The sequence below is a fragment of the Lampetra planeri genome, chromosome 6 (assembly GCF_965212315.1).
Source record: "Lampetra planeri chromosome 6, kcLamPlan1.2.h2, whole genome shotgun sequence".
Classification (NCBI taxonomy): Eukaryota; Metazoa; Chordata; class Hyperoartia; order Petromyzontiformes; family Petromyzontidae; genus Lampetra; species Lampetra planeri.
The window spans coordinates 13489787-13504591 of NC_136112.1; the positions used below are offsets into that span (position 1 = coordinate 13489787).

General features: G+C 52.3%; 1 protein-coding gene across 3 annotated transcripts in view; it reads left to right on the forward strand.

The window, feature by feature from the left end:
* Positions 1-14805, forward strand: part of CASZ1 (castor zinc finger 1) — a 134008-nt gene that overhangs the window by 103921 nt on the left and 15282 nt on the right. For all 3 annotated transcript variants that reach the window (XM_078595594.1, XM_078595596.1, XM_078595595.1), the window contains exons 11-20: positions 1509-1681; positions 3250-5426; positions 6581-6671; positions 6974-7025; positions 9138-9271; positions 9639-9761; positions 10313-10891; positions 11736-11934; positions 13138-13309; positions 13944-14077. In XM_078595594.1, the coding sequence (XP_078451720.1) occupies positions 1509-1681; positions 3250-5426; positions 6581-6671; positions 6974-7025; positions 9138-9271; positions 9639-9761; positions 10313-10891; positions 11736-11934; positions 13138-13309; positions 13944-14077 (3834 nt within the window). The remainder of the gene's footprint in view (positions 1-1508; positions 1682-3249; positions 5427-6580; positions 6672-6973; positions 7026-9137; positions 9272-9638; positions 9762-10312; positions 10892-11735; positions 11935-13137; positions 13310-13943; positions 14078-14805) is intronic.

Below are 14805 nucleotides of genomic sequence, written 5' to 3' on the forward strand. Positions count from 1 at the left end.
TTGTTGAACCTATCTGGCCCGGGTCATGCAATAACTCTTGCCCAAGTGCTAGCATCATAACCCACTTGGGCAGTAAAGACCCTGAATAAGATGACTCTATCCCAAGAGGCCACTTTATTCAACATCTGGGACAGGAGGTCATAGGAGGCATCTGACTCATCAGCCTTGCATGCGTCCCTCCTCGGGTGTTCATCTTTGGTGGTGACCCATCTACTCTCTAAGCCTATGTACACACCTGCATACAATTACCTCATCACACACAAAGATCCCCTGTATAGCATTTAAAGGCTGCTGGGGAAAGTTAGCGAGCACCTATGAAGGCTTGCACGGCACACGAGGTGGGTGGTGTATCCAACACCAGGCACGGCCACCTTTGTCTCCTGCGCCGGCTACTCATTTAAGGCTGAGTCGATCTAGGAGGAGGCCCAGCACCAGCTCCGGATATTCCTCTCCGATGTTGGTCTCCGAGCGGAAATCGAACTCGGGTCTCTGGGTTTGTAGCACAGCGATGGCCTAACCACTACACCACCGCTCCTCTCATGTGCATGCTCACACACACACCCGAAGATGCCTCGTTTTGCCAAAAAAATGTTGAGGCAAGTGCTGTTGGCACCTATGAAGACTGGATTGGTGGACCGAGGGGTGGTGTGATTGGCACCACCGCCCGGCACCCTTCACCTCCACAGTGCTAACAACAGTTTGGGATATTCGCCACCATTATTGGCCTTGAGTGGGAAACGAATTCGGCTCGTCGGCTTCGTAGCGCTAACCGCTGCACAACCATTCCCCACCATCTGGGTATGTGCACACACACACACACACACTTTCTTCACTGGATGTGCATTCAAGATGATTTACATCTATGTTACGATGCAAGTGTGTGTGTAAATATGCTTGGGGAGTGGTGGTGCAGTGGTTCGCGCAAAGTGCTACAAACCAGGCGACCCAAGTTAAATTCCCACACACGACCAACGTCAGTGACAAATATCTGAACCTGGTCCAGAGCCTCTCCTGGGTTGACTCAGATTATTGAACTCGGGTCGCCGGGTTCATAGCGCAGTGGTGCGCGAACCACTGCACTACCACGCCACACACAAAAGACAAATATCCCCCGTACGGCGCACGAGGGGATGGGCGGCTATCTAGCACCACGCTCAACTGCCTTCCTCTGCCCAGTGCTGATGTTTTAACACATTACACAGGGTATTCATTTCAGGCTGAGTCGACCTAGCGGAGGTCGAACAACAGTTCAGGGTATTCTCCACTATTATTGTCCGTGAGAGGAAATCGAACTCGGCTCGCTGGGTTCGTAGCACAGCGGTGTGCTAACCACGGCACACACACCACTTAAGTGGCGGTGACGTCACCACGGTGCTTGTGCCAGGCTAAGTGCACTTTAAGGCCACGCGAAGTGGCGAACGCCCGCACACACACACACACAAGCACACACGTGCGCACCTGCTTAAGGGTCATCCTCGTCGTCGCTGTTGCCGTTGCCGTCGATGTAGGTTGGCTGCACCAAGGTGTACACGAGCACGTCGGACGTGATGACGCATGAAAACTTCCATAAGAAGAACGCGCAGCTCATCAGCGACGGCTTCCAGCGCTACCGCGCCACCGAGGATTGCGGCACGCCCACCTGCACCTTCCACGGGCACAAGACGACGCACTTCCATTGCCGGCACGCGACGCGCTCTCACCTACACCTTGAGCGGCAGCAACAGCAGCATCAGTAATTGTAGTCGTAGCAGCAGCAAAAACAGTCGCAGCAGCAGCAACAGCAGTAGTATTTGGAGTAATAGGAGCAGCAGCAGCAGTAGTAATTGAGTTCGTAGCAGCAGCAACAGCAGTTGTAGTAGTATTTGGAGTAATAGGAGCAGCAACAACAGCAGTAGTAGCAGCAGTAACAGCAGTAGTGTTTGTAGGAGTAGCAGCAACATTAGTAGTGTCAGTAACAGCAATAGTAGCAGTAGCAACAGCAGTAGTGTTTGTAGTTGTCGCAGTAGTGTCAGTAACAGCAATAGTAACAGCAGCAGCAACAGCAGCAGCAGCAGTACGATAGCCGCTATCAGCAGCATCAGCTTCACAGCCACAAGGAGCAGCGGCTGAGCAGCTGTGTGACCAGCAGCACCGTGACGAGCAGCAGAATAGTTACGGGCATTTGTTGGGCTCCAGGGCAGAACAGCAGTTACACTTGGGCCTCACAGCAAGAAGGGCCTGGGTTTGATTCCCAACGCCCTTTGTGTGTGGCGTTTGTATGTTCTCCCCTTGTTATCCTCCAGGTTCTCTAATTTCCTCCCATGGCTAACAAACCACACACAATGCTACGTGGATTGTCCAAACATGCCACAATGCTGAATACATTACCCACAAATGCCTCGATTTATTGTCACACGTAGCAACGTCGCCCCCTACTGCAAAAACCTGACAGGACCCTCGTGAAAATAAGCCCTGAGATTCGGTGAGACTTTCCTGGGTAAACAAGCATAATAATAATAAAACAAATATATAATTTAGAGGGTTACTGACTCTGACGACAGCCAGTAGCCTCACGAGCAGCAGCAGCTGTGATTGGGCTGCCGTCCGTACACACGCAGCCTCGTGAGAGTTCGTCTCCTCCCCCCATGATGCCTTGCAGTCCCACCTCCGCATTGCTCACCCCAACGTGTATTCTATTTTATTTCATATTTATATAGCGCCCTGTCCAGGTGACAACTGTGACACCGGCCAACGTCATCACCGTCGCTACATCCACCACGAAGACACGTCATCTCTCTCTTCTCTCTGCCATTACTCTCTCCCGTCTCTTACCCGTCTTCCTACCCATCTCACCTTTTTGTTCGTCCACCTGTTTCCCTTCTTGTTCTACTTCGTACCTTCTATTCTGTCCCATGCCTCTTTTTAAGCCGTACACCCGAACCGAGCCGTGCCAAGCCTGGCGCCCGGCTGGCTTGGCGCATCTCGGTTGGGTTGTACGGCCCCCATCGGCGGCAGTTCAGGAAACATCGGGCCATTTTTCTCACTGGGAGAGCCGAGCCGTGCCGCTTACAGTCATGCTCGACGGATGAATCGAGATGCGTGCAGACAACGCAGTGATGCCGTCGTCAGCCCCCCCTCTGCCTGCCCTGTTTGGCTTTAACTGATTCGGGAGTTGTGTGATGCCGGCGCAGCACAGTTAATGGGGTTAATATTCCCTCTCATTTGCCCCCTACATCCCTCCTTCCCGTCTCCATCTTGCCCGCGGCACAGGCGCAGCGGCTGCTACTTCACCTTCAAGAACAAGTGCGACGTGGAGAAGCACAAGTCGTACCACGTGCGCGACGATGCCTATGCCCGCGACGGCTTCAAAAAGTTCTACAAGTACGAGTCGTGCGGCTTCGCGGGCTGTGCATACGCGCGCGCCACCAACCACTTCCACTGCATCCGCTCGGGCTGCGCCTTCACCTTCACCTCCACGAGCCAGATGACGTCGCACAAGCGCAAGCATGAGCGACGCAGCTCCGTGCGCAGCTGCGACCGCCCCGGAGCCCCGACTGGGACCGGCTGCATCTCCACTCTCAACCTGGTGCCTTCGCCCCTGGATAGGAAACCGCTTCAGGCTGAACTGGCGCTGGCCGGCAGCAGCACATTCACGGCATTCACTCCGCCCGGGTTCTCCGGCACGGCCCAGTTCCGCTTCGAGGCGCCGGCGAATTTCAGCGCCACCCTCTTCCCGGCCGCGACGGCTGCGTCAAACTTCGGCAAGCAGCCCGGCCTCTCCGAGACCTTGCTGCAGGCGACAAATTATTCGACCGGCTCCCCGTTTCTACTTTCCACCGCAGCAGTGGGGGCAGCGACGACAACGACGACCGCGACCACGACCATGACGACGGCGACCGCGGCCGATTTGACGGCGGCCATGAGCGCGGCCGCGGAGCAGTCGACGCCCACGTCCGACACGGAGGCTGCGGCCGGCCCCGCGCAAGTGGCACCTGTCACCCTGCCTGTGTGCGCCATCGACGGGTGCGGAGCGCCAGCCGGCAGCTGCTGCCCACTCGACGGGCACGCGGGCACGTCAGAGGATGGCTGCCGGGCGTCGGCGAGCGCCTGCTTCGGCCCCGTGGTGGCACTTGTCGGAGCGGGGGGCAGCAATTCCGTTTCGTCAGCCTGTTCGTCTTTACCGTCCTCTGTCGCTTCGGTGTCGTCGTCGACGGCGTTCCACCCGTCGTCGATCATGCTTTTGACGCAGCAGCATTTCAGAATGCAGCAGCAGCATTTCAGAATGCAGCAGCAGCAGTCGGACGTGCAGCAGGCTGGCGTGCTGCTGTCTGCGCCGGGTGTGCCCCCAAGGCCCGAGTCGAAGGCTTCGTCCGGTTCCCAGATCCACGGCATCATGCCGGCGATCAGCCTGGGTTTAGGCCTTGGCCTGGGTCTCGGTCCGATCCCGATCGACGTTCCCTTGCGCCAGATTCCCGTGCAGCTTCTGCAGCTGGCAGCAGCCGCAGCGGCCGCCGGTGTTGGCGGCGCTCACTTCGGCACGCGCTTTGGAGACGCTCGTGGAGACGACGGTGCTGCCTCAAAACCCCTAGGCTCTGCCGGCCACACGGCCGCTACCACTACCACCACCACCTTTGGCAGAGGCAGCAACGCAGAAGCGGCAGACGACAATGACAACGAAGAAGAGGAGGGGGAGGAGGAAGACAATGACGACGACGATGATGACGATGATGATGACGATGATGATGACGATGATGACAAGGATGCAGATGATGATGAGGATGATGATGAGGATGATGAAAATGACGTGGACGTTGACGACAGTCTAGATCAAGCAAAGTGCAAGGATTCGGAGGTGGAGGGCAGCGGTGATCATGCGGCCATCATCGTAAAGGACGAGGAAGATGAGGACGAGGGGGAGATGGTGGCTGGAGGTGATGGAGAGAAGACGGGGAAGAGGAAGCATGGAATGCGAAGAGAGCGGCGGCGGCAGCAGCAGCAAGAGCTCGGCGAGCGGAGGAAGCGCCGCCGGTTGGGAGACCAGGCGGACGTCACCAACTACGATGATGGCGACGATGACAGCGGCGGCTACACCGACAACGGTGAGCTGCCCGCGAAGCAACACGTACCTGGGCCACGCAACAGAGAGAAGGAAGCAGAGGACAAAGGAAGAGGAGGAGAAGACGGTGATGATGACGACGAAGACGACGAGGAAGGGGAAGAGGTGGGCGACAGCGGCGACAGCGCCGGAGGGGATGGTGACGAGTTGACGGAGTTGTCGTCGGGCCCGGCGTCGCGTGGGCCGCAGGGCGGCGGCGCGAGGGCCGGCTCCCCGTGCCTCAGGATTTCGCCGGAGATGGCGCGCCTGGCGGCCAGGGCTCTGAGGCCTCCCCCGCCGGCGGCCGCGATGGGGTCTGTGAAGAAGGAGCACGAGGATGGCGTGGGAGACGGTGAGCCTAGAGGCCTCGATCACTTTTCCTTCTCCTACCGCCCCCCCCCCTCCACCCGGTGATAATGACGATGACGACGATGATGGCATTTTGCTTTGAACCGGTATTTTTGTAGCATGCACTCCTCTCCCGTGCTATTGATTCCTTTGGGACAAAATTAGAAGCGCATTAATTTGCGAAGGTTCTTAAGTTAATCTGCTGTGGAAAATCACGTTCCATTTCAAGAACATAGCCCCCCCCCCCACTGTTACCAGATTAGTTTTCTTCCATAGTGTGGGGATTGTGCTTGAGTTGTATTGACACTGAAGGTAAGTCGGGGATGTTTTATTCCTATTTGCAAGGAAACATTCCGTACGCTGACAGCGTTTTAATTTAGATCCTATGAGCAAGGGATGATTTGCACTTTACATTCCATGTTTGTTGTGACGTGTAAAAGCACAACCTGTATTTTTACTATACCGGTTCTCTTACAAAGGCAAAGATCCCCCATATAGCCTTAACAGACTTTTGGGGCAAGTGCTTTTAGCGCCACGGTGGCGAGATGTTAACTACCTCGCCTGGTATACAGGAGGTTGTAGGTTCGATCCCTACCCTGATGGCTGTATATTTGGAGTTTGCATGTTCTCCCCGTGGTCGCGTGTATTTTTATCCGGGTCCTCCGGTTTTTCCCTCCATATTTAGAAACGTGCACTTACATTTTTTTGGCTGCTATAACTTTCGACATGATAAGCCACTTGGTAGAGCTATCATTTGTAGCCAGGTTGCTTCTGCAAAAGAGCTCTCCAGCTCGGTGAGCGTTACCTGGTAATGGCCAGTACAGCACACAATGGGGTGGGTGGCCAGCACCATACCTGGCCGCCTTTGTCTCTGCAGTGGTTCAGATATTTGTCACTGGTTTGGTCATAAGCAGGAATCAGAATTTGGGTCGCTGGGTTCGTAGCGCAGCGAGCTAACCGCGATAGGATGGCTTCCCACCCTAACCCTGGACACACATAATCTTGCGTAAAAAGAGAAATAAACAAATATGAACCCATACTTACATGCACATACAAAAACACCGACTCACACACACATACAAAAACATGAAATGCACACACCCCATGGCACTACTCATGTGCTCCCTCGCTCTCTTCCCACTGCCATCAAATGACCAGGACTCAGCCAATGGGAAGGCTCGGCCAGAGTTCAAATCAAACAAGAACCCTGCGATAATGTAAACCCCGACCCAAGCCCAAAGCATCATGGGTAAGGCCTTGTGTCTGCTTCATAGAAACTACAAACACACATAGAGTACTATAACTTTTCTACGTAAAATGTAATGTTTCATTGTACCTTGACTTTTATGTTTATGATATGTATTTAAGGGTAAGGCTTTATATCTGCTTCATAGAAACTTCAAACACACATAGAGTAATATAACTTTTCTACATAAAATGTAATGTTTCATTGTACCTTGACTTTTATGTTCATGATATGTATTTAAACCTGTCACCTCACAATTGTAATAACTGTGGTGACAGCTTATGAGCAATACATCTCTATTGCAGGCCATTGATGGAAGGACCCTTGGCTGGATCCCTGTCGTCTTTTCTGCTCAGGGTGAGTGCCTGATAAAAATGTACTCGGCAACAGCAGTCGATTCACAGGCCATGTGGAGGAGAGGTCACGGGGTCCAACATGCCACCTGCTTTCCATACTGCCCAATCTCTGCCTCTCTTCTCCCCCAGGCTTGCCAGGTTTAATCACAGACATACGATCCACTACGATTTCCTCAGCCGCTTTTTTGTTGTTGCATGATATCATTTTTTTTTACAAATTTAATTCTTTAAAACTTAACATTTTCTGACAAATTACGATATAACGCAACAAGTGCTTTTTTGTTGTTGCATGATATTTTTTTTTACAAATTTAATTCTTTAAAACTTAACATTTTCTGACAAATTACGATATAACGCAACAAGTGTTATTGCCCATTAAACGTGCTCGTCTTTCAGCATCGTAACTCAAATTATGCCGAGGTTGTTGTCTGACCATCTCTGATTAGCACAGTTGGCTACGTATGGTGCGAAAGATGTTCAGCAACATACATACCACGGAGAAAGACCTGTTGATCGTCCCCAAATCCCGGACTGTCCGAACCTGGCTGAGTGGCAATTCTCCGTGGCCTCTCCCGTCAACTGGAACATTGTCTCCCGCTCCACACACGAAGTGCCACGCACTCCCTCCTAGCTGCAGGAGTCTGCTGAAGGACGCCGCTGTCGCTCAGGGCATGGTGGCACAGGGGTCACGGACGAACCCTGACCCCCTGTGCTCCTCCGCCTCTCCGAGTACACGATCGAATAAAGACTTGAAATTTGTGCCCTGGTTTTTAAATTGTTTTCGTATTGTCAGTAGTAGTAATTCATTAATAATTATGTCTTTATTACCGTGTAAGCATTAACAGCGGCGTCCCAAGCAAAAGTTCGATATCGGATCCTAGCACCGAGAAATCCGGGTGCCGCCCTTCCTCCGAACGCAATGGAGCGCGTGATTAAATCAACTCCGCACGATGCCAGGTCCGGTCACCTCCTTGAGTCGTGTCAAATTGAAGGAAGGTCGGGTTGTGACTGCGGTGAGACCCTGGCCAAATCATAGAGTGCACTGTGAACCACTGGCAACTTTGCAAATTCAATGGAGGTAGCAGCAGCAACAGCCGCAGCAATTCATTCAGCCTCGCATGAGGCCATCGCGTGGCTTTCACAAACTTGGATGTAGATCTTGATGTGGCTATTAACAGAGACATGTTCGTACGTATGTTGAACTTCTTTCGCACCGTGCATAGCCAACCGTGCTAATCGCAGCTGCAGGGGAAGGACAACAAACTAAAGACGAAAAGCAGTTATAAAGAAATGAGTTTTCAATCTCGACTTAAAAGTGCATAGCTCCAATGGCTTCCTAATATCGGAAGGAAGAGTGTTCCAGACGGCCGCAGAAGCATATCTGAAAGCGTTGGATGCAGTGAACGTCTTCGATGGCTAGCCAAAGCCGCTGCTAGGATGACCGGGCTTGGAATGATGGTTTATGCTCCTTAACGAGATCAGCAAGGTATTGTGGTTCATTTGTGGCAAGCATCTTCTTGGTTCTTTTGGTAAAGTCACGTAGAATGGAAATAATAAAATAATAAAAATAAAACAATAAAATTATTCTCACGACGTTTCGGCCACAACACAAGTAGCCATCCTCAGGTGGAGAACAGGTCTGTCGAGGAGACAGATGATCTGATCCGGACTCTGTCACCTCGACAGACCTGTTCTCCACCTGAGGACGGCTACTTGCGTTGTGGCCGAAACGTCGTGAATTTTTTTTATGATGTTTTATTTTTATTATTTTATTATTTCCATTCTACGTGACTTTACCGAAAGAACCAAGAAGATGAATCCCTGCAGTCATGAAAGCTTTAAATCGAAATTTGTGGCAAGCACTTTGTGACATACGCAAGAAGAAGATAGCTGTTATAGATTGTAAAGTTACGATGGTTAGAACTTTACGGCAGACCTTTGCCAAGTGAACAGCAGTTGAAGACCGTTTTCGTGATGTTTATTCTTACAAGGAGGACACCAAAAAACAAATCCAATACGTTAAAAAGTTACGGGGAACAGAATTCACAATTGGCGTCATGTCGTACAGTCAAAAATTATGTCATAGCAACGCAACGCTCTCTTTCTCTTGCAGACTGGAATGGGGCTCTCTGATTCGCTGAACCTGCAGACGAGCGGCCAATCAGGCGCAACTTTCATCAACCAATCCCTGAGGGCTGCCATCAAACGTGAAAACCCAACGGCATTATGGGAAAAATACCTACAACGGTAAAGTACTGTTTTTTTCTTTGATTGTTTTATTGTGTATATTTTTAAAGATTTTTTTTACGAACGAGCTTACGTGTGTATGTACATATCAGTCGTGCAATGATCGTAGCAACCTGGGATCATATTCCCAGCCATGGCGAGTTATTTCTGAACCTACACTGAGGCGCAACTTCAACCTGATGTGAGTACTTGGTGTGGTGTGTAAACATCAGCACTGGGGAGACGAAGGCAGCCAGGCGTGCTTTTCGGCCACACCACCCCCTCAGAAGTGCGCCGTACCGACCTTCATAAGTGCTCGCTAACCGCCCTTGCCCCAACAGTCTGTGTAGGCTACATGGAGAATCTTTGTCTTTGCGTGTTGGTGCAGGTTTACGGACGGCGCGTGCCGGGAGCCGTCGTGCGATTTCTCGCACTCGGACCACGTGCACTGTCGTGTCGACGGCTGCGGTGCTATCTTCCGTACCATGGACGGTGCCAACAAACACGCAAGGTGCACACACACGCACGCACATACACACAAATACAAAGATCCCCCTTATAGCCGTAATAGACTGGGGTAAGTGCTGTTAGCGGGCAGGAATGAAGGCCGCATGGCACACAAGGGGGTGGGTGGCCAGCACCACACCTGGCCGACTTTGTCTCCTCAGTGGTGATGTTTACACACCACAACAGGTACTCATTTGAGGCTGAGTCGACCCAGGGGAGGCCCAGGTCAGGTTCAGATAATCGTAACTGATGTTGGCTTGGAGCAGGAATCGAACTCGGGTCGCTGGGTTCGTATCGCAGCGCGCTAACCGCTACGCTACCGCTCCCACATAGACATACACACATGGAATTTTATTGTGGGGCAGACCTATGTATATATCTTGAACTTCTTTCACACCCTACGTAGCCAACCGTATTCATCAGACCTTGGTATTCTGGGTGTAAGTGTGCGAAGGCTTTGTGACAGGCGGTGCCGGGACCCACACTGTTGCCTCTGCAAATGTCCGAGCTGTTTCCTCGTTTGTTGCTGATGCTTGCGATCACCATCTCCTCCAGTTTCCACGGCCGCGTCGATGGCTGTGGGCCTGTCGCCGTGGTGACTGGCTCCCTGCTTCCCTCCCTGCTCGCCTGGACACAGCAGCAACAGCAGCAACAGCAGCAGCAGCAGGAACAGCAGCTGTCTCTCCATCAACCGCTGCACCAAGCTGCCCTGCAGCCACAGCAACAGCAGCAGCATATGGGTTCTGCACTGCACAGGCAACCACTCCCCACTCAATTACAGCCGGACCTGATAGGTGTGCAGCAACAGCAGCAGCAACAGCCGCAACAACAACAGCAGCAACAACGACCCGTGCTTCAGCAGCAGTTGCTGAAGCCGTTTGCGATGAACAACCACTTGCAACCGCAGCAGGTGGTGACGGGTCAGCAGCTGAATGGGCAGCAGATGAATCTGCAGGAGCAGCAGGCGGTTGTGCAAGTACAGCAGCAGTACCAGCATTTGCTGCGCACGCACATGGATTCGCAGCAGTCAGCGCATCAGCAGCATCAGCAGCAGCATCAGCAGCAGTCTCACACGGCCCGGCTTCAAGAATCGAAGCCACAGATTAAGCCAGGCTTCCTGCAGTTCGATGAGAAGTAAGTATTTGTGTTTATTGAGACCATTACGAGAGGGTAGATTGCACTGCATTTTTATCATGGCTTTGCCAGGGACACCAAACTGGATTGTGGGTTTGCGGCCGTATAAAAAAACACTTGAGCCATTTACCTCGGAGAATTGGGGTTCAAGCCAGGGTCTGGGACTCTCTCTGAGGACCCTCGCAATGGCTGCATCAAAAACACTAATCCAGCGTCACTGTGAGAGGTGGTTGTCCTGTGAAGAGACTGACCCCTGCCATGAGAATGTGGAATTTGACACCAGTGGTTCAGCGATGCGAATAGTGGTCAGCGCTGCCCCCATTGCTCGTTGGGGAATAGAGGCGGCGTGACTTGGCTTTTGTATCGTTTATGGTGGCGCTGACCGTTTGGTGTGGATTTTCCTAAACTCACATTGCATGCGTAAAGTCACGCACGTGAGATTTTATTTACGATTCATCCCAAATTGTGTTCATAGCTTCAGATGATGTTACACTTAGGCTCATGGGACCTAAGGAAACCATATCTGCGGGATATATTTATTTTTAGAAACAATACATATTGTGTTGACCGCTCACGGTCAACACCAGTGACGATTATCTGAACCGGTATTGGACCTCCCTTAGGTAGACTCAGCCTCAAATGGTGCGGTAAACATTGCCATTGGGGAGAGGGGAGACAAAAGCGGCCGGATATGGAGGGTGGTGACCACCCACCCCTCTAGTTTGTCGTACCGAAAAGTCCGTTAAGACTCTACGGGGGATCTTTGTCTTCAGTGTGGGTGGGGTAGTGGGTGAATCTCTGCGTCTGTCTCCACCTTCCGTCTCCCCCTTGCGTCATCCCGCAGCGACCCATGCCTGAGTCCCGAGTGCAAGTACGCACGCGCACGTCACTTCCACTGCCTGTTCGGCGCGTGCAAGTACGTGTGCAAGAGCGCGGCCAAGGCGGAGTCGCACTGCACCGACCACGTGACGCCCACGCACTGCACGGAGAGCGCTCGCCGCCACTTCCACTACCACTCCGCGCAGGAGCCCTGCCCCCTACCGGTGAGCAATGATGACCCCCCCCACACCACCTCGACCCCCCCCCACTACTCCCCCCTCTTTCACTGTCGTGACTTTAAAATATAAAGCCGACGGTAAAGACGGTAAACCTACATTGAACCCTCAACGTAACCCCAACCCGAAACCCGAACAACAACAACAACCCTGCCCCATGCCCACAAGAGACGATCGCTTCTTTCCCAACCGTCGCGCAGATGACTCTGATGCTAAACCTAAACCGACGTCTTACGCTCTCCCCTAACGCTAAAACTACGACATACGTGTAAGTCATCGGAGCATAACCAGAAGAAAACTAAAATAAATGTATCGGTACCGGGGCTTCCACAAGGCCATGCGGGAGGGCGTGTGGCACAGTTTGGCGCAAGCTATCGTAGAGTATGGTGGTCGTGTCGCTACGGTTCTCTGCGGTGAAGACATTGTCTTTAAAAACAACAGGGATAGCTTATATATAAACGTCATTTTTTGTCTGTCTGTCTCTCTGTCTGTCTGTCTGTCTGTGTGTGGACACAACTTGCGAAGGATTTGGCTCGCAAACCGTGGGGTTTATGTTTAAAAAAGTTGTCAGGTACCACGCCATAAGCCCCGTGCTGAGCTACCGCTATTCTGATTTCACGTCCGTCACCTTTAAAGTAGTTTAATTAGCGATTTAGTGCTGTTTTTGGTTATTTATTAGCTAGCGCATGCTCGACCCTACCAACTCACACGCGTTCGGTGCGGGGGACGGCCGCTACCAACTCACACGCGTTCGGTTGTGGGGAGGGCCGCTACCAAGTCACACGCATTCGGTGGGGGTGAGGGGGGAATTCTCTTTCGTGTAGACACTGCGCAAGGTAACACGCACGGATTTACAGCTCCCTACAAACATTTATTACCATGACTATTTACTCATTACAAATTGCCTTTTGTAGGTTACATTTAATGACAGGGATTAACCAATGTTTTATGACAGTTACCCTAAGTAACACGATTTGTCTCCCCGACTACCACAATCTTTGCTTTCGTGACCATGTCTTTATGTGAGGCCATGACACTTATGCACACGTTTCCGTGTGTGCGTGTGTCCCCGAGTGCGTGTGTCTCCCCGTGTGTGTATCTACGTATGTATATTGAACTTGGCCAACCATGCTAATCAGAGGTGTGTGTGTGTGTCCCTGCGTGTGGCACACACGTGGGCCCCATGCGCAGGAGTGCGAGTTCCGCTCACGCGGCCACTACCACTGCGCACGCGGGGGGTGCGAGTTCGCCACCAACGTGAGCACCAAGCTGCCGTGGCACGTCAAGAAGCACGACAAGGCCGAGCGACGCGCGGCCAATGGCTTCAAGTACTACACCAAGCGCGACGAGTGCGGGCGTGACGGTACGTGCGTACGCGCGTGTGTGTATGTGTGTGCAAATCTCAGTCAGTCAACCCATGGCACCTGGGTCTGTCCCGTGACCTGCTAGCGAGCCTTCAACAGGTCACGAAGCCTCAAAGTACACCTAGCCTGGCACAAGGGTTGTAGTGAAGTTACCACCACTTAATTGGAAATGGCGGTTGTTGTTGTACGTGCGTGATGAGTGTGCGTGTGTGTGGGCAGCGGTGGCGTAGTGGTTAGCGTGCTGCGCTACGAATCCGTCGACCCGAATTCAATTCCCACTCATGTCTAATAACAATGACGAATATTTGAACCGATTCTGTGCCTCCCTGGAGGTCCACTCGGCCTCAAATTAGTAGCTTGTGCTGTGTGTAAACATCAGTACTGGGTAGACGAAGGTGGCCAGGCATGGTTTTGGTAACCCAGCCTCTGGCTGCCTTCCCATTATTCTCACCCTCTGAGAGTGAACAAAAAACTGTCTATGTCCTGAAATCATGTTTATTTGCTGTGTCGTGGGCCCCTCCTGTGTCCGTACTACGCACCCGCTAAGAGTGATAGGTGCTCGCTAGCAGTAATAGGCGCTCGCTAAGAGTGATAGGCGCTCGCTAACAGTGCCTGTCTGTGCCGTGTCGTCAGGGTGCAAGTACGGCCGGGTGAGCAGTCACTTCCACTGCATCAGGGACGGCTGCTCGTTCTCCTTCCTGCTCAAGCACCAGATGACATCGCACGCGCGCAAGCACGCGCGCCGTGCCCTATCCCTCGGAAACCAGGTGCGCATGCACGCAGGCGCACGCACGCACGCGTATGCACGTACACACACGTGCACATAGATGAACACGAACGCGTGTGCGTGTACAACAACGATAACAGCGGCCGTTCGCCGCTAATTGGCGGTGACGCCACCACGACGCTTGTGCCACGCTAGGTGCACACACAACCGCACAAATGCACATTGTCATACAGGTATAGACACGCACGTACACATACACAAACGCGCGTATATGTGTGTCTGACATATTTTACAGTTTTCCGTAGTAGGTGTTTAAGTGTATGCTTTTGTGTACGCTTTCACAAATCTATGCACATACACGCATACGCATACATAGGTGCATGCGCACTCACATACGCTTACACGTGTTAACATGCGTACTCCCATGCACACACTCGGATACACACATGCTCGTACATATTGACACACACACGCGCAAGCACGCGAACACACAAACGCGCGCACGCAAACGTGTATACTGCAGTAAACATTGGAAGCGTTGGGCTAACGTCGAGGCCAACGGTTCCATCCCATGCCAACGTTGGCATGAGTCAGAATCAAAGAACTCCCTATCGTGGCAGCATTGGACTGCAGTGGCTGGAAAAGAAGGCCCAGTACGAACACCGCTTCCAATGCCTTGCTCACAGCAACGAGGGAATGGCAATAAAGACTCGCTCACTAGCAGCCCCACATGCTGAAGAATTAAAAAAAGAATAACATACTCACTCA